At 47.3% G+C, this 19,955-nt stretch overlaps 1 protein-coding gene across 3 annotated transcripts in view; it reads left to right on the forward strand.

Annotated features, from left to right (window-relative positions):
• The window catches only part of SFXN5 (sideroflexin 5), a 124,831-nt gene that overhangs the window by 1,622 nt on the left and 103,254 nt on the right, over nucleotides 1–19,955 (forward strand). For 2 of the 3 annotated variants that reach the window (XM_084855215.1, XM_084855217.1), the window contains exon 2: nucleotides 15,692–15,760. The exons of the other annotated variant lie outside the window; for it this stretch is intronic. In XM_084855215.1, the coding sequence (XP_084711341.1) occupies nucleotides 15,692–15,760 (69 nt within the window). The remainder of the gene's footprint in view (nucleotides 1–15,691; nucleotides 15,761–19,955) is intronic. 3 annotated transcript variants of the gene reach the window in all.

The raw sequence follows: 19,955 nt of genomic DNA on the forward strand, positions 1-19,955 counted from the left end.
TGTGCTCTTGTGGCAGACCCATTCATCTCAGTTGGACTTGTGGATGGAACAGTAATAACTTTAGCATGTCTATAGCACATTTCTAGCATCCAGTATGCTTCGTGTTAATTATTGCAGTAATCCTTAAATCACCCTTCCCCAACCTGGTTGCCCCCCGATGCTTTGGACTATAACTCCCACCATTCCTGACTATTGGGCATGCTGGTTGGAGCTGATGGGCACTGAAGCCCAAAACATCTGGAAGGCACCAAGGCGGAAAAGGCTGCCTTAAGCAACAACCTTATAAGCTAGGTCTGTATTATCTCCATATTGCACATGGGCTGGGTCTGAGAGAATAGCGGCTTGCCTCGGGTCACCTCATGTGTTTGTGGCTGTTGTAAGATACAGACTGGCTCTTTTACCTTGCACCGGGGGTGGGCAGAATGTTCGCCAGGGTCCACTGGCCCATTTCTGGCAGTGGATGGTTGGTGGGTTCCTGGCAAAGACTTCTGGATTAGTTCTGGCGCTACTTATATTCATGAGCAAGAGCAAATACTCAGGATCGTTGAGTGCTGGTGAGTTATCCTGTAAGTTAAAATTGCTCCTGAGCATACACTATTGCTTTGTACATCCAGAATATATTGGTGGACCATGTCTGTGAGGATTCTAGTTAGGGAGAGGGAGAGAGAAGAGTAGACAAGAGTAGACAACATGGGACTGAAGTCACACTACTTTCACCAGCTCTCATGTTTCTGGTGGACTGTGCCTTCTCTAATGTGGGCTTACCCACACAGCCTTGCAGTGAGAAAGGAAGATGTGACCAAGGGTCCATCTAAGGAATGCTTATATCAAATCTGCAGATGACACAAAATTGGGTGGAATAGCTAATACCCTGGAAGACAGAAACAAAATTCAAAGTGATCTGGATAGACTGGGGCATTGGGCAGAAAACAACAGAATGAAATTTAATAGGGATAAATGCCAAGTTCTGCACCTAGGAAAAAAGAACCAAGTGCAGTTACAAGGTGGGGGATACTTGGCTCAACTATACTACAAGCGAGAAGGATCTTGGGTTTGTTGTCGATCACAAGCTGAATATGAGCCAACAATGTGATGTGGGTGCAAAAAAGGCAAACGCTATTTTGGGCTGCATTAATAGAAATACAGCTTCCAAATCCCGGGAAGTACTAGTTCCCCTCTCCTCAGCACTGGTTAGGCCTCATCTGGAGTACTGTGTCCAGTTCTGGGCACCACACTTTAAGAAGGATGCGGACAAACTGGAGAGGGTTCAGAGGAAGGCAGTGAAGATGATCAGGGGGCTGGAAACAAAGCCCTATGAGGAGAGACTGAAAGAACTGTGCACATTTAGCCTTGAGAAGAGAATAGCACCCTTCAGGTACCTGAAAGGTTGTCACAGGGAGGAAGGCCAGGATCTCTTCTCGATCATCCCAGAGTGCAGGACACGGAATAATGGGCTCAAGTTACAGGAAGCCAGATTCTGGCTGAACATCAGGAAAAATTTCCTGACAGAGCAATATGATAACGGAACCAATTCCCTAGGGAGGTGGTGGGCTCTCCCATGCTGGAGGCATTCAAGACGAGTCTGGAATGGGCTGTCAGGGCTGCTTTGGCCTGGATTCCTGGATTGAGCAACGAGTTGGACTCGATGGTCTTATAGGCCCCTTCCAACCCTACTATTCTATGATTCTATAGTCCAGCATTCTGTTAATACAGTGACCAACCAGCTGCCTGTGGGAAACCCATAAGTAGGACGAGTGCAATAACACCCTCCTGCCCATGTTCCCCAGCAACTGGTATACCTTTTCCTATTTCTGGGAAACACATGTGTCTTATCTTACTCTGCCACATCAGTGGCACACATCTGAATGCACTGCCTTTTGCTGACATCATAGATAGCCTTGGCTGTGCAGAATCTATTTCAATTAGCTCCACTTTCATTGCTCCAGTCTCCAACGTCAAGGTCATTTGGCCTCTTGCGGCAAAATAAGACCTACTTACTTGGTTCCTGAAGTTTGTATTTGAGAAAGAAGGGACTCTTGTGTTCAGTAGAAGCATTTCAGTGCAGCTAGGGAAACCTATCATGACCCTAAATTTTGGGAATGCTGTTGGATTCCTCAGCTCTCAGGACTCCCAGGGTGCAATAGACGATAAATTGCAATGCAAAATGTAAAGCGTATTGCAAGCTAGACTTTACGTAATTTGCACAGTCAAAACAAGCCATGGTGGCTGCTTGTGAGCCACAGCACATGCTGGGCACAATTTGGATAATCATCGCCCGACCACAGCTTATTGTGGTGTTCAAACCCAGGTGGTATGGCTTGCTGGGGGGTTCAGCAACCCTCAAATAACCCATTGGCTGCTATAGGGTTATTTGAGCGTTGTTTGTGCATGGTGTGGAGAATGTGTATAGGGAGACTTTTTTCTCCCTCTCATAATTCTAGAACCCAAAGGGGTCAACCCATGAAGCTGATTGGTGGAGATTCAGGACAGATAAAAGGAATTCCTTCTTCACACAGCGCAGAATTAAACTATGGAATTCACTACCACAGAACATAGTGATGGCCACCAACTTGGATGGCTTTAAAAGGGGGTTAGACAAATTCCTGGAGGAGGAGTCTGTCTATGGCTGCTAGTCCTGATGGCTATGTGCTACCTCCAGTATCAGAGGCGGTATGTCTATATACACCAGTTGCTGGGGCACGTGGGTGGGAGGGTGCTGTTGCACTTGTGTTCTGCTTGTGGGTTTCCCATGGGCAGCAGGCTGGCCACTGTGTTTACAGAATACTGGACTAGATGGACCTTTGGACTGATCCAGCATGGCTCTTCTTATGATCTTATGTAGCCGGCCCTCAAAGTTATGCTGTATAAATCATACGTATCAGTCTCCTGGTGGAGAATTTAGCTGCAGTTGAACTGTCCAATTTCAGAAGCAACCAAGTTAATCTCTATTGAAGAGATTTTCCGATCAAAACTTGCCTGTAGCCATTCCCAAAAAGGTGATTGACTGACCTTTGGCAAGGAAAAATGTTTGCTCAGCAAACAGCAGTGACTGGCTTGTGAAATGCATTGCCCTGCCTTCTGGCTTGTAAGCTTGCAAAAGGGCCCATGAGCAGGTTGAAGATGTCCGTTGCAGATCGAGAACTACCTTGGCTAGTTTCAAAACCAGTTGCTTTGCTGTGAGGCCTGTTCCAACTCAGTAGCAGTTGCATTCCCACTGTGGTGGAGAGGTTTGGCAAGTTAGTTGCATTGGTATGTGGCTCTTGGCATCTCCCACCGTGGCTCCCTGGCCACCACCTTCCCAAGCTCCCTCGCTGCTCGTTCCATTCCTGCCAAGAGCCACGCCAGTCTTTAGGCCCTGGGAGAGGCTTTCCCTACTGGCCTCTTTCCCTTTCGCCTCTTCTTTCATTTTTATATTTCTAAAGAACATTGTATATTCCGCCTCTCTTTGAGAGAGCTCAAAGCGTCTAATAGCAAAAATAAAGCCATACATTAGCCATTTAAAGCATCTTTTTTCTCATGCAGTTCCTCCTCTGCCCCTCTTTCTCCTTCCACTATTCGTCCTCCCACTGGGTCCCTGCTTCTTGGTCTGTTGTTGTCATCTACTTCAGGGCCAGCCCTCCCATGAAGTGGGGTGAAGCCCCTGCCTTAGGTGGCAGAGCGGGAGGAATGATGAATTACGCCCCCCCCCTTTCCTTCAGCCATCCTATCACTGGGTTCTGTCTCAGTTCTTCTACCTGCTGGGCCATCTTCCCAGTCCTCAGATTCCCTGCCTGCCCAGCACACCTCCCTTGGTCTCCTTCCTAACAATAGCACAGGTCCCATGTGAGACTGTTCTCCCAGCTAAACTGAACATTCTCATCCCTCACAGAAGCTACATTTTATTGCTGACACCTACCCCTTGAGCAGTTGAAATGTTTCTAAATATTCCATGACAACACAGATGCTTGATCAATAGCTAAGGCAGCCAGGTTTTTTGTTGTTGTTGTCGTTCAGTCGTGTCCGACTCTTCGTGACCCCATGGACCATAGCACGCCAGGCCTTCCTGTCCTGCGCTCTCTCCCGGAGCGTGCTCAAGTTCATATTCATTGCATCGGTGATGCTATCTAGCCATCTCATCCTCTGCCGTCCCCTTCTCCTTTTGCCTTCAGTCTTTCCCAGCATCAGGGTCTTTTCCAGGGAGTTTTCTCTTCGCATTAGGTGGCCAAAATATTGGAGCTTCAGCTTCATTATCTGTCCTTCCAATGAGCACTCAGGGTTGATTTCCTTTAGGATGGACTGATTTGACCTCCTTGCAGTCCAGGGGACTCGTAAGAGTCTTCTCCAGCAAGCCAGGTTTTAGCAGTGAAATATTGTTTTAAAGTTGGTAGGCTGCTTAAGCCTGAGTGTTTTGTTCCATGGGACAGCATCTGAGGGTGACATATCTTTTTCATTTTATAGCCTTCCCCACTATTAAGATGCAGCGTGGGATCAACATTGCTTATTTTGTCCATTCTTACAACAAGGCAGGAAAGAGGGACTTCTACTTTATCCTGGGAATACTCCAGAGGGTGTTGAAGTGGGAAGCCCGCAGTGCTGCTTTGAACTGATGGCGGTGCTTGGGCGGGAAAGACAGGTGCTGGGCCTTGCCAGGAGTTGCACCGTGTGCCCATTAGCTTTGGTCATTTCTCAAATTGCCTGGAAATGGAGTGATCTTAGAAAATGGCTGAGAGGAACGAACATGCCAGTCTGCAAAGCCAGTACCTTCCCTTTCAGGCCAGCAGGTTCTCAAGGATTTTGGAATTTGGAGTTTGTATGGTGTGGAGAGAGGAAGGGGCCAGGTAGCAGGAGCCGTGCTGCGCAGCGGGTGGAGGGCCGTGAGACACGCCAGTCATCAGGCTGGGCTTCTGCCTGACTAACACTAGACGTTCCTTTGTCTTGTGCTGCGTCTCTGCCCAGAACTCATTTATTTTATGAAAAGATTTTTTTAATTAGTTTTGTTGTTTGTAAGTGAGCCAAACGTGTTCATGTAAGGGGGAGAAGCTGGAGGTGTTCTACACCAATTATAATTTTTTTTCAGCTGCTTGATTAGCAGAGTTTCTCTCAGCTCTTTCGACTTGGACTGGGCGTGGGAGGGAGTGAGTTCCACTGCTGTTGCTTTGCTGAAGAAATTGGGTGATGGGGCCACAGAGTTAAGCGTTTCCAAGTGGCATACAGAGGGGGCCGTGGCCTTTGCTAGAGTTTGAATGGGTGAGGACTGTACCACTTCTGTGTTCTATAGAGTGCCTAGCACACAGCGGCCTCTGAACAGGTGTTCTGTACTAGTTGGAATGTTCTCTCATGGGGTGGGAAAGTGCACCACCCGCTAAAGGCACTGAGGGGCACTGGAAGGCCTGCATTGTCTTGCGCCTTAGAAACAGAAATACTGCATACCTATGGCCTCTGGTACCCAGCCCAACTTAAGGAGGTTTATAATGAGATGCAGTTTTGGACAGTGGTGCTAAGGATATTCCTTTCAGTCTGATCTGTGGTACATGCGGTGGTGGAGGGCGGTAGAGGCCATTCCTCGGTATTATGTTCTGTGGTGTTCTTTCTATCTAGTGGGAGAATTGCTTTGGGGTATCGACCATTGGTCTAACCAGCAAGAAATCAAATTGTTGCAAGCCAACAGAGAACAGGAAAGGTGGCTACTTACATTTTTGCCACCAGGATGAGTTCAAACTTTTTAACAGTGCATGTGGTAGATTGTTTTAAGGATTAGGTGATTGTGCATGTTCTGATTTTATATACATCACATTTGCTATAGTTATACATTCCTGTATGCTATGACATATGATCTACTCCAGACAAAAAAAGCACCCCTTACTCTTTCATTCAATTCCTTATCATCCCGTAGGATTGGTTGTGCTTCTAACCCTTCAGTTCATATAAGCCACTGACTTTTGTGATACTGGAATTTTTGCGGGCCATAATTAAAGTCTCCATCCAGAAGCCAAGAAAGCTTAAACAGGGGACCTTATAGTCCTGAAAACCCAGAAGAATGTTCTGTCTCACAGGAGAGGATGCTCCTACAAGTTCACTGCTTTATCTCAACCAGACTGCATGAGAGGTTCATGCATCACTCAGCCTCTGAGAGAGAGATGGATGTGCCACAACGGTGCCAGTAAAGGGGAACAGTCCCTTTAACAACTTGCCTGGTAGCCATAGGCAACTAGAAATCCCATGCAAGTGAATGAGTGGGCTGGTGGAGGTGGAGGGGTGGGCAGATTGCTCCATTCCTCCTCCTCCACCAGCCTGCTTGGTTTCTGTGCTAGCCCATGGGGGAAGGAAGATCTCTCCCTCCACAACTAGAAACACCGTGGGCTAGTGGAGGGGGATGCAGAGATCCCCCCCTCTGCTGCCAGCTCGCTGGCGAGAAGTTACTTTATTGTTGTTGCCAGCCGAGAAGACCAGTAGCCTGTGATGCCGTGCTGGCAGCGGTGGAGGGGGCTTCCCTCCTCCATGGCCAGCATGGAGACACGGGCTGCTTGCAGGCGAGTACACGCATTTTGCGGGCTGGTAGCATTTGTGGACTTCTTTCCAGGGCTGAATGAGCATGTTCATACTAAGCCTTTAGGCAGGGTGGTGGCTTGTGTGCGTGCTCCTTTGAGTTTGGAGCCCAGTCCTTTGAACCCACAACCAAATCCCGAAGAATAGTTTCCAGCCATTGTTGTGGGTGGGCGAAGGATCACGGGGCTGTGATGGAGTGTGGCCTTGGCAGAACTGCGTAGTCTGCGGTGGTGTGATGAGGCAGAGCGTTGCGCTAAGAGCTGAGGCATCCAAGCCTGAGTGCAGTCTTCACCTCTGTGGGTGGTCCTGGGCCCAACCGCTGCCTCTTGGACTCAGTGTCCTTACTTGCTGTCAGGCAGGCCAGCATGGCCACAGCAGGGACCCTGAGCAAGTGAGCCATATACCTGTCGGCGTGAGCAGCAGGTGGCTGGGAGTCGCCCACCCGGCCATCGCTCAGCCTGCCTTTGAAGAGAGTCAAGAAGCCTGTGAGGCTGGGGAGAGTGGGGGGGGGGGCAGCAAGGGCGCTGGTGCTTCAGTGCCTGCCCAGGGCCCCAGGGCTCTTGCACGGAAACTGGAGCAGGGCCTGAACCTGACCCTGCCTGCCAGGCACCAGTGGCTGCAGCAGGCACAAGGTGAGCTGCTGTGTAGAACTTCCTGTGCAGCCCACTCCGCGGTCTGTGCCGAAACTTCATCAGAAGAACTTCATCAGGAGGGCTTTAAACTGAATCCTACGGGGAAGGAAGATGTAATGTTGGGGGTAACAATGGACATAGGCGCATGCACTGCAATGGAGAGAACAGCTCTGATAGCGCCCAATAATAGTCTTCAGACACATGTAGGAAGAAAGCCAGACTGTGAAGCACGTGGTCTTCGATGTCTATATACTAATGCCCAGAGTATGGGAAACAAACAGAACGAACTTGAACTCTTAATACAAGAGGGAAATTATGACCTGATAGGTATAACTGAGACTTGGTGGGATGACTCTCATGACTGGAATACAGCAATGGAAGGATATCACTTGTTCAAAAAGAACAGGAGGAACAGAAAGGGAGGTGGGGTTGCACTGTATGTGAAAAATACATATCTCTGCACAGAAATACAGGAGGAGGAGCTTGGTAGCCCCATCGAGAGCATCTGGGTTGAAATAAATGGAGCAAAGAATAAAAGGAACCTGGTGGTCGGAGTCTACTACCGGCCACCCAATCAAGGAGAAGACAAGGATGAAACTTTTGAAAAGCCAATAGCCAATGTTTCAAGGAAGCATGATGTAGTAGTAATGGGGGACTTCAATTTCCCCGATATTTGTTGGGAGACAAATTCTGCAAAACATGGCCCCTCCAGGAAATTCCTGACTTGTGTGGCAGATAACTTCCTCCTACAGAAAGTAGAGGAAGGAACTAGAGGATCGGCTATCCTTGACTTGATCCTAACCAACAGGAACTCTGGGGGAAAGCGACCATGTTGTACTTGAGTTCTTGGCTCTAAGGGAAGCAAAAGCCGAGTGTAGTCAAACGCGTACCCTGGATTTTAGGAAAGCTGATTTTCATAAACTCAGAACAATGATCAGTAAGGTCCCATGGCAAGCGATGCTAGCGAGAAAAGGAGTCCAAGATGGGTGGGAGCTTTTAAAAGAGGAAATTCTCAAGGCACAATCACAAGCAATTCCAACAAGAAGAAAAGGTGGAAGACAACAGAAGAAGCCAATGTGGCTTCACAAAAAGCTTAGGGATGACCTGAAAACAAAAAAGGACACATATAGGAAGTGGAAAGAAGGCCAAGTAACAAAGGAAGAGTACAGGCAGATAGCACAGAATTGCAGGGATGGCGTCAGGAAGGCTAAAGCTGAGAATGAGCTGAGGTTAGCGAGGGATGCTAAAAACAACAAAAAGGCTTTCTTCAGCTACGTGCATAGTAAAAGGCAGAGGAAAGAAGTGGTGGTTCAGCTATTAAATAAGGATGGCAAAACGATAACAGATGACAAAGAAAAGGCAGAGGTGCTCAATTCCTACTTTGGCTCAGTCTTCTCCCAAAAGAGGGTCTATGACCCCCCTGGCAAAGGCGAAGTACAGGTTGAAGGGGCAGGATTGCAGCTTGAGATCGACAGGCATATGGTCAAGGAACACCTTGTTACTTTGAATGAGTTCAAATCTCCAGGGCCGGATGAACTGCATCCTAGAGTCATAAAGGAAATGGCAGAAGAACTCTCAGAACCGCTGTCTATTCTCTTTGAGAAATCATGGAGGACGGGGGAAGTGCCAGATGACTGGAGGAGGGCTAATGTTGTCCCTATCTCCAAAAAGGGTAAAAAGGAGGAACCTGGGAACTACAGACCAGTCAGTCTGACATCAATCCCTGGGAAAATTCTGGAGCAGATCATAAAGCAATCCATCTGGAAGCACCTTGACAACAATGCCGTGATTACTCGAAGCCAACATGGATTTGTCAAAAACAAGTCCTGCCAGACAAATCTGATCTCATGTTTTGATCAAGTAACCTCCCTTGTGGACCGTGGGAATGCTGTGGACATCATATACCTCGACTTCAGCAAAGCTTTCGACAAAGTGCCCCATGATCTCCTAATGAGCAAACTAGCTCAAAGTGGGCTAGATGAAACAACGATCCGGTGGATCCACAGTTGGCTACAGAATTGGACTCAAAGAGTGCTTATCAGTGGGACCTTCTCAAACTGGGGAGAGGTAACGAGTGGGGTACCGCAGGGCTCAGTCCTGGGCCCAGTACTCTTCAACATTTTTATTAATGACTTGGAGGAGGAGGTGCAGGGAATGCTGATCAGATTTGCAGATGACACAAGAGTGGGCGGGATAGCTAATACTTTGGAAGACAGAAACAAAATTCAAAGTGATCTGGATAGACTGGAGCGCTGGGCAGAAAACAACAGAATGACATTTAATAGGGACAAATGCCAAGTTCTGCACCTAGGAAAAAGAAACCAAATGCACAGTTACAAGATGGGGGATACGTGGCTCAACCACACTACAAGCGAGAAGGATCTTGGAATTGTTGTCAATCACAAGCTGAATATGAGCCAACAGTGTGATGTGGCTGCAAAAAAGGCCAATGCTCTTTTGGGCTGCATTCATAGAAGCATCGCTTCCAAATCCCGGGAAGTACTAGTTCCCCTCTACTCAGCACTGGTTAGGCCTCATCTGGAGTACTGTGTCCAGTTCTGGGCACCACACTTTAAGAAGGATGCAGGCAAGCTGGAGAGGGTTCAGAGGAGGGCAACAAAGATGATCAGGGGACTGGAAACAAAGCCCTATGAAAAGAGACTGAAAGAACTGGGCATGTTTAGCCTTGAGAAGAGAAGACTGAGGGGAGATATGATAGCACTCTTCAAGTACTTGAAAGGTTGTCACAGAGAAGAAGGCCAGGATCTCTTCTTGATCATCCCAGAGTGCAGGACACGGAATAATGGGCTCAAGTGACAGGAAGCCAGATTCCGGCTGAACATCAGGAAAAACTTCCTGACTGTTAGAGCAATACGACAATGGAACCAATGACCTGGGGAGGTGGTGGGCTCTCCTACACTGGAGGCCTTCAAGACGAGGCTGGACAGCCCTCTGTCAGGGATGCTCTGACTTGGATTCCTACATTGAGCAGGGTGTTGGACTCGATGGCCTTGTAGGCCCCTTCCAACCCTACTATTCTATGATTCTATGAAAGGGCAGCATGGCTCCTGTGATGGGCTGGGCCGGGGGAGAGATGCTTGTGGGGTGTCGCTTGGGATGCCACGCTGGTGGCTGCCCATTGATTGCAGGACCCCGTCTTCTGCTTTTTCTCTGAAGGCAGGGAGCTCATCCTGCCTCCTGTGCCCCTGCTGGGGAGCTGCTGATGTGTCCCAGGAAAAGCCAGGCACTGTTCCTCTCCCTCTGCCCTGGGAGTGTATCTTCATGCTAAGCCGGCGCTGGTTCTGTACCAGCCCAACTGAGCAGGGTCCAAGGCTGGTTGCAGAGTCCCATATGTCTGGATTGGGGTGCTGAAATTAATACCTTGGTCTTTAAAACTGGGCTTATCTGGCTGTTATCTAGAACTGTAGTTCTAAGCTGTGTTGTGGTAGCTGCACAGAGCTCTTCTCTGCCAATACGAAAGCATCAACTGTTAATCGCCAGTGAGGTGGGTTTTCTGGAAAACTTTGAATTGGAAAATTTTCCAGAAATTTTTCCTATGCAAATTAGGCTACTTTGCATAGGTTAGTTTGCATCAGAAAATTCTCTGTTTGCAGTGGAAAATTTTCAGACACCTTAAAGTACTATCTAATTTAGCATGTTTTTTTACTTATTTTTAGTAAACAACAAAGTACCTCATGTTAATTTTTGTCCCAATGTATCACAAATATTGGACCTGAAATATTTGAGGGGGAAAATTAAAGCACATTTAATGTAGATAGTTAAATCATACTTTAATATAATTTAAATTATATATTATGTAGACATTTTTATTGGAATACTTAAAAAAATTTAAAGGCAGTTGCATGTACTTCCCTTGCATTGTTTAAATTTAAGCCCCGCCCCCGTGCGTATCGAAAACCGTTGTCACACTAATTAATTTTAGCAACCCAAAGAACTGTGCATTATATGGTGACAACTGCTCATCTATTTCTACAGAGTTCAGCTCTCTTCTGCTAAGGTTGTTGGGGCACCTCTGGTTTTGGTGTCTCTACCTAGGGATGCTGGAGAAATTTGAGGTGGACTCAAATGAGCTTGGATCTCTAAGAATCCGACCTGTAGACTCTTCTGTGGAGCCACCCCCTCAGGCCATGTGGAACCTTTGGACGTACAGATTTTTTTTTACTTAGCAATGCAACAGTGCAACCAATTCCCTAGGGAGGTGGCAGGCTCTCCCACACTGGAGGCATTCAAGGTGAAGCTGGACAGCCACTTGTCAGGGATGCTCTGACTTGGATTCCTGCATTGAGCAGGGGGTTGGACTCAATGGTCTTGTAGGCCCCTTCCAACCCTACTATTCTATGATTCCCAAAATTTACACATATTTATTCATAGGAAAATATGCAAGTTTCTGCTGAGGAAAAGTTGAATGGAATGGGTGTGATAAATGTTATGTACTAAGGTAAATCATGTAAATTGTTATGAAACCTCTTATGTAATTATTTGTGTATTTTTCTGTATAACAAAAAAAATTGCAACCGCCTGTGAGCGGACGACGGAACAAAAGGTGCCTGACAATCTGCGAAACACAAAATCCGTCAGAGCGGATTTCACACAGTCTGTACATCCCTACCTCTGCCTCTTAGTTCCATGCCACCCTGGGATGTAGATGCCTTTCAGTGACATCTATGAGTTTTCTCACAGACTTGCTGCTAGTGATGATCCCCTGAAGAACCTTATCTCCAACTTTGGAAGTGCCAGGCTTGCCTAATATTGTCTGCATATCACTGCCAGCCTCTCATGTGACCCATCCCTGATCCACCCAGCCCTAGTGTCATTTAGCACCTTTGCTTTGTGGGTGTAAAACAGTGGATCTGTGGGCTCTTCATAGTCACAAAAAGAGGCATAAGGGATGATGCATATTCTATGCCATAGCCCAGGTGCAAAGTATCAGCAAGGAATCTGTAGGTTTACAACATTTCTGGCATTAACACCCAGAATTTTAGCTATATAGAGGACTGAAATCAGTTATGATTTTTTATCTTTTACTTTAAAATCTCAAGCAATTTTTATACATGACTGAAAGAACTGGGCATGTTTAGCCTTGAGAAGAGAAGACTGAGGGGAGATAGGATAGCACTCTTCAAGTACTTGAAAGGTTGTCCCAGGGAAGAAGGCCAGGATCTCTTCTTGATCATCCCAGAGTGCAGGACACGGAATAATGGGCTCAAGTGACAGGAAGCCAGATTCCAGCTGAACATCAGGAAAAACTTCCCGACTGTTAGAGCAATACGACAATGGAACCCATTGCCTAGGGAGGTGGTGGGCTCTCCCACACTGGAGGCATTCATGACGAGGCTGGACAGCCACCTGTCAGGGATGCTCTGACCTGGATTCCTGCATTGAGCAGGACTTGATGGCCTTGTAGGCCCTTCCAACCCTACTACTATCCTGTGATTCTGTATTTCATGATATAAGAGCATTGAACAAATACAAAAAATACATCATTGCAATCAAAACACATTTTTGAAGCATTTTAAGTTTAGTTCTAGTAGCTTTGCCTTCGTTTTAAAGATTAAAGGATACTACCAAATGACATTTCTGAGCTGGGAGCAAAACAGAGCAGAGAAGCCAATGAGGACCAGTGCCATTGTCCTCCTGAAGACAGATTTAGCATCCTGAGAGAACTGATATTGGGTTCTGAAGTTCCTGTATTTTGCCTCTCATATTTGTCTGTTTTCTTTTGAACTGCTGATTATGTTTCCCTTCCACAAAATGGAATTTCTTTTACAGTTAGTTATTATTTTTTCCAAAGTTCTTAGCTTTGGTTTTGGGAAGTAATATATTTACTTCATTTCTTGTTAGCTTTTCTGAGCTACATAGTTCCTGAAGATTCCCGAACAGGATGCCACCTTCTCTTTCGTAGGTCCTGTTTTCTATTTTTCACACTATTTCATGATCATTAATTTGTGTCACAACCTGAGCATGTACAATAGTCCAGCTTTCTTATCTGAAACACATTTTGCTTTTTCTTGAGTTTAGCTGGGAAATTTCTTCTTTACCCATAGCAGGTTCCTAGGTAAGTGAAAGGTTAGATCAAAAGTCACAGCCTGTCAGTACAAATGCTTCTGTTAGAATCAAACAGATTCAGCCTTAATACAGGAAGATAGCTTAATATTCCATTGCTTTTTAAAGGCATAAAGGCATAACTCAAGAGAGTTTTGTAGAGAAAAATGGGGAAAATCAAATAACTTTATTTTGCATAAATATTTGCAAGGTAGCCTATTATGCAGGTTGGTGCAGGTGACTTGCCAGATGCAAAGGCTTCTGGGGCGAATATTTCTTACAAAACCAAGGAGGCATCACAGCCAGACAATCCTGCAAGAGCCATGCAGTAATCATGGGCTTGCACTGGTGTACCAGCTGGTAATACCAGTCCTTGAGCGATGGCTTGTAAGTGGGGAACTCTGTGTCCATTTGGGTCAGGAGCTGGCAAAATGAAAGTTGTTCTTTGGGGCCATTTTCCTACCCCAGTGCCCCCACTGAATTGGCAAGGGAGACTCCCACCCCCGCTACATCTTGGGTCTGTGTGGGAGAGAGCATGCTGCATGGCTGAGGCCTTTGCTCCTCTTTCCTTGTGTAGCATTGCATGGCACTTTGGAATACACAGAAGCTGATGCTAACACCTCCCACAGAGCTCTGCAAGGATCTTTCAGGTGAGAAAATAGCGTGTGAGCAACGCTTTTCCTACTCAACCTTCACCAACTACCTTGACCCTCATACTGGACTGGACATCTTGCTATTTCTCTAGATGTGTCAGCAAGGCTGGTTCAACCATGCAGGCAGATGAGGCAGATGTCTGGGCAGTACAATTCAAGGAGTGCCTTTTGCTTAAGGCTCTTATGCTGATTCTGCATGTCTGGCACCCCACACAACCTGAAGCTGTACCCCAGAATCTTCTGTGATGTTTCTGGCGTGTCCTCTCGCTCACTTAGTGTGGAAACACCCATAACCTTCCTAGAGCAGCAAGAAACCACCTTGAGCTGCTTCTGAATGTCAGTTCCTTACTCAGGGGTTCCCAAACTTGGACTTATTCCCAGAGAAACCCACCTTCAAGCTCTGCTGCTCTTACACTGTGGAAAGAAACTCTGTACTTTATTTTGCAGGGAAGGGTTGTGTGGGCTCTTCCCCTTCTTCTATCCCCATGTTAGTGGCCTCCCTCTATACTGGCTAGTTATCCTGGCTCCTGGCCAGAGGTTCTTCAAGTGTCATTGCTGTACCAATTCCAAGCTTTTGGGGGGCTGATGATCACCTACAAAATGTTAGGGGTTATCCTACGTTTTTGATGGATTGCATTGGATTCTCTTTTAACAGGATTTTTTTCAGGTATCAACCTTGAATTGGTTTAATTAATGAATAATCAACTAAAGCTTTAAGCAGTGAATTGATGGGAGTCCATGCTAGTCAGCAAGGACTGTGAGTTCAGGTCTCCTTGTGGGCATTCTGAGGTTGTTTTGGTTCTGGTGTGCTACTATAATAGAGAATAAGAAAATAATTATAAGTTCTTAAAATAGTCGATGGGGCTTGATTTTATATGTAACGTGAAAATGTTGCCATGGGAAAATAAGCTGGGCCCTGACATTGTTATAATATCGATGGCCTGGAGATCAGCAAGGTTGACTCTGAGTAGTTCGCTCCTTTATCTTGGCTCTGCCCACCTTTTCCAGCTAGATGTTGCGAATCCACAGGTGTGTTGTGCCTGCCCAATGGTGGCCCTTTTAAGTTGCTCCATGTGGCACCTGTCACCGCTCAGTAAGTGTAAGTTGAGCGATTTTCTCCCTATGACCGTAGATGGCCAAACAGGTTCTCTCATGGCCTGTGGGAAAGTTGCCCAGCCTGCACAGTGAGCTGCGGTATGCTAATGGCTCTCCATCAGGTAACAGCCTCAATGTGACACGATTTGAGTCAGCCTCTCTGTGGCTGAGTTTCTGGTTATTGCATAGTCTGGTGAAAGAGGTGACTAAGAATGACTGACTGACCTGGTTTACACATAATGCTAACCCATGGTTTACTTACTCCATGCTTTGTTGCCCTACCCAGGGTTTGTCTGGCAGATGATCAAACAAATGATGGCTTGTTTTCTCAATCCCTGAGTTTTTTGTTTCCCTCCTTCACCCACTCCTTCCCTATATCCCAAATGCCTTTGCGGCATGTAGAATGGCTAGGGTTTTTTTTTACCACTCTTGCCCAGCACCTCTGTAGCCCGGCGAAAGAACCTGTGAACAACCCACGCTTCTGGGTTCACACTAATGACAACCCATGGTTTAAACAACCCAGAATTCACAACCCAACTACAAACCATGGGATCTCTTTTTGGGTTGCTCATAGTTAACAAACCTGGTTTGTTAGTGCTGCTGGGCTCATCTATCATGACAACCCGTTATTCAACAACTGGCTGGGGTTAGTGCTAGGTGTAAGCCAGGCCACTGTCTTGTGTTGCCACCATGTCTAATCATTGTGCTTTTCTGTCTTCACAGACTTCGTTCTATGGGCGATTTAGACACTTCTTGGACATCATTGATCCCCGCACTCTTTTTGTCACTGAGGTAATGTGTGTGCAGCCTAGCCAAGTTCTCAGGACATTTCTCTTTCCTTAAAAGTGGTGCTACTTGGTGCCCAGAAAATACTTTTATAATTCTCTCAGGCCTTCTCTGGTGCGTAATCTGCAAATTCAGCTCAGTTCTTATTTATTTATTTATTTATTTCATTTCTATACCGCCCAATAGCCGAAGCTCTCTGGGCGGTTCACAAAAAAAAAAAATCAATTCACAGTTCTTGTCCTTTTGAGCTTTCTGTTCTCTGAAGGAACATTTTTAAAACCTAAAAGTTATCATGAGGTTCTTTCTACCTTTCCCTTCTTTTATGGAGGCTTAAACATAGTTCTCTTTAATTGTTTCTTGGATAGCGTGCATTCTAAACCCTTTATCATCTGCGTTGCTTTCTTTTCAGTTCCCTGTCCGAAGCAGAGATTATCCTTGCAAGACCTTCCCTGTCCACTTCATGCGTAGTGGGCTCTTGAGCATCATCTGTCCTGCCAAAATACATTGGTTAGCCAGATGACAGGTATAGCTCACTATTTACAGGTTCTGATTTATATATGGGAGAGAGAGGGAGGGGGAGGGGGAGAGAGAGAGAGAGAGACATCTTCTTCCACCTGCACCCCTAAGATTAGCTGAGAAGGGCCTTGGATATGCCATCCATGCCATACCTGTAGGGTACAGACAGTGGCTACGCTACAGCTGTGCAGCTCCTTTTCTCTGGAGATGTATCAAAGTCCAAGCCTGGACTCATTCTGCAAGTGTTCTAAGATCTTCTCTGGGACAGGCTTCCCACTCTGTTCACACAGTGGCCAACCAGCTGCCCACAAGCAGGACATGAGTGCAACAGTACTTGGTATACTTGGGAGCTGCGGTCAATGAAACAGGCTGGACATCGGTTAGAGCACAAATGGCATAAGACTTGAAGCGAAGATGACCGAGCACATCCTAGAGCACATAATCATGCCTATTGCGTGGTGGTGTGGGCAGCAAAGAAGGCTTATTTTGCTTCCTCCATTGCGTCCTTGAGTAGCCATCCAGCGGAACTCTTCCGGGTGGTCTGTGGGTTGTTAACACCCTCCCCGGCAAATTGGGCCCTGGCGGCACTGAGGACCTTCTGTGACCTTTTTGCATTGCACTTTGAGGACAAAATCACTTTTCTCCGCAGGGAACTTGATGCTGTTGTTATCACAATTCCAGTCGAGGTGTCTGATCTCACCATCTGCCCAATTTTGTGGGATCAGTTCCAGTTCCTGTGGCCTGATGATGTGGACAAGGTGCTTGCAGTAATGTGATCGGCCACGTGCCCTCTCCATCCCTTCCCCTCTTGGTGATAAAAGCTAGCCGAGGAGGTATGGCTGGGTGGGTTCAGAGAGTGATAAATGCTTCCCTGTGGGAAAGGGTTGTCCCTGATGTCCTTAAGGAGGCAGTAGTGTGGCCACTCCTGGAGAAGCTCACTCTAGACCCAGTGGCATTAGACAGCTACAGCCCAGTCGCAAATACCCCTTTCCTAGGGAAGGTACTGGAGAGGGCCATGGCGGAGCAACTGCAGGTGCTCTTGGAGGATGCTGATTATCCAGACCCACTCCAGTCTGGGTTTCGATCTGGTTATGGGACTGAATCATCCTTGGTCGCCCTGATGGATGACCTTTGTCGAGAGAGGGGCAGGGGAAGTGCAACCCTGTTAATTCTGATTGATCTCTCACTGGCTTTTGATACCATCAACCATGGTGTCCTCCTGGATCGACTCCGTGGGATGGGTATCGGAGGCACTGTGCTACAGTGGTTCCAGTCCTACCTATGGGGCTGATTTCATAGAGTAAGATTGGGTGACTATTCCTCGGCCCCTTGGCAATTGAGCTGTGGCATGCCGCAGGGCACCATCTTGTTCCCAGTGTTTAACATTTATATGAAGCTTCTGGGAGCGGTCATGAGGGGATTTGGAGCTAAATACCGTCAGTTTGCTGATGACATGCAGCTTTGTCTCCCTGTGACATCTGAATCAGGAGAGGCTGTGCAAGTCCTGGAACAGTGTCTAAACTTAGTAATGGGCTGGATGAGGGCCAGTAAACTGAAGCTGAATCCAGGCAAGACGGAAGCCCTGTGGGTGAGTGGTTCCCGAGTCCGGGAGATAGGTGCATTGCCTGTTCTGAATGGGGTCGCACTCCCTCGGAAAGATCAGGTTCGTAGTCTGGGGGTTCTCCTAGATCCATCATTGTCGCTGGAAGCTCAAGTGGCCGCTGCGGCCCGGAGTGCCTTTTACCAGCTTCGGCTGCTTCGCCAGCTACAGCCTCTCCTGGACAGGGATCGCTTGACCATGGTGGTACAGGCATTAATAACCTCCAGACTGGATTACTGCAGCGCGCTCCATGCGGGGCCGCCCTTGAGGCTGGTCCTGAAGCTGGAGCTAGTGCAGAACACAGCAGCTCGGCTGTTGTCGGGAGCTGCCCCTTTTCAGCGTGCAACTCCTCTGCTGAGGGAACTGCGCTGGCTGCCTATTTGCTACTGGGGCAGGTTTAAGTTATTAGCACTAGTGTACAAAGCCCTAAACAACTTGGGACCAGGATACCTGAGAGGGCGCCTCCTTCCTTACCAATCTGCCTGGTCCCTGAGGACATCGGAGGGCTTGCTCCTGGTGGTTCCACGTGGGCCTATGGCCTGGTTGGAGTCCACCGGGAAGAGAGCCTTCAGCGTTAAGGTTCCACCCTTAAAGGCAGCCCAGAAATAATTTTACATAGAAAAATAAATCGATAAAGTGCTTTTCATTCAGTTAGTAATTTAGCTTGTTAATTTCATTAGAGTGTTGTTTTATGTACCTGGTTTTGACATAGAATGGACGAGGAACTGAAGTGGAAAGTGTATGTGTGTGTGTGTACATACAAGGGACATGTTGCTTGGGCATTCTCACATGTTTTTCTGTTTTGCGATCTAATCCATTTTCTTGACCTTCATGCAAATGATTTTGCGTAAGTGCTGTCATGTAAGCACTTCAGCATTTGATGTTTCTAAGAATAATTAATTGCTTCTTTGCAATTAAAATTATTTGTTGCTGAAGTTATCCAGTGAAGTTATCCTACTACTTAGCTTTAATATTCTACAGCTCTGCCTGATTCTTCTACCTTAGGTAGCATGACTGTCTGGGTGTACATCACCACTTTGGTGCAACCATCATGGTGCCTTTCCTCTTGCAGAGAATTTGGCTCCTGACCTAGCCATTTACTTTAAGGGCATATTAGAGATCAATTCCCTTGCCCACCAGGTTGAAAACGTGCCCAGTAGGGACTCAGCTTGGCTTCTTCCACAGTTGATTGGCTTAATTTGAGAACGTGAAGGTAAGATGGATTGGATGGTTCCCGTGAGCCCTCTTTGGATGCCTGCCCACAAGAGCTGCAGCAAATGAAATGCCTGTTTTGAGGGTGGAAAACTGGAGATTATAGCTTTGTTCATAAAACTCAAGCTCCAGTGAAACCTGAAATCCATTTTCAGGAATGTGCACGACAGAAATGACCTGCTAGCATGAGAAAGCTTTGCTTGGCCTGAGAACTGTGTGCACCTCCAGAAAGGCAAACGAGCCCGGCAAGCTCAACACACGTTCTCCCCACACACACACACTTGGTTTTGTTGCCATCCAAGGAGAGCGTCGCTCCAAACTCTGCAGGCCTCTGTTCTGGGAGGGTGGCTTGCAACCTGCTGCTAGGGAGGATGCCGAGGCAGCTTAGCTGGAGCATGCTGGGAAAGGCCACCCCCCCCCCCCCGAGGCTGGGATGGAGAGCTCCTTGTTGGCTTTCCTGGATCCAGGAAAATCCAGGAAAATCCTGGATCCAGCCTGGTCATTCCCAGCCCCTTTCCACAAGACTCCCAGCAGCAGCCTCTTTTCATGGTGCATTTCTTGCGTGGATAGGGGGGCAGGGAGCACCTCAGAGTTTCACCACCTGGTCTGTGAAAGCAGATCCCCTTGGGGAAGGGGCCAGGGCTTTGGGGTTGAGCTCTGCTCTGCATGCAGGAGATCCTGGGTTCCGTCTCTCACACCTGCTTGCATGGCCCAGCTGAGAGCACCTTGCAGTTTGGGGGCAGAAAGCTTAAGCCAAAGACCCCTCCCTCAAATGCATCCCTGGGAGGAGCTGGTGTGTGGGCTCAGTGTTCTCTGGACTGCGAGGCTCCACACAGAGGCAAAGTGGCCGTCCCCTGCTGCCGCACTGACATT

This window comes from Heloderma suspectum, chromosome 5 (genome assembly GCF_057233095.1).
Source record: "Heloderma suspectum isolate Gila_16-S chromosome 5, 16-S_ref, whole genome shotgun sequence".
NCBI classification, from domain to species: Eukaryota; Metazoa; Chordata; class Lepidosauria; order Squamata; family Helodermatidae; genus Heloderma; species Heloderma suspectum.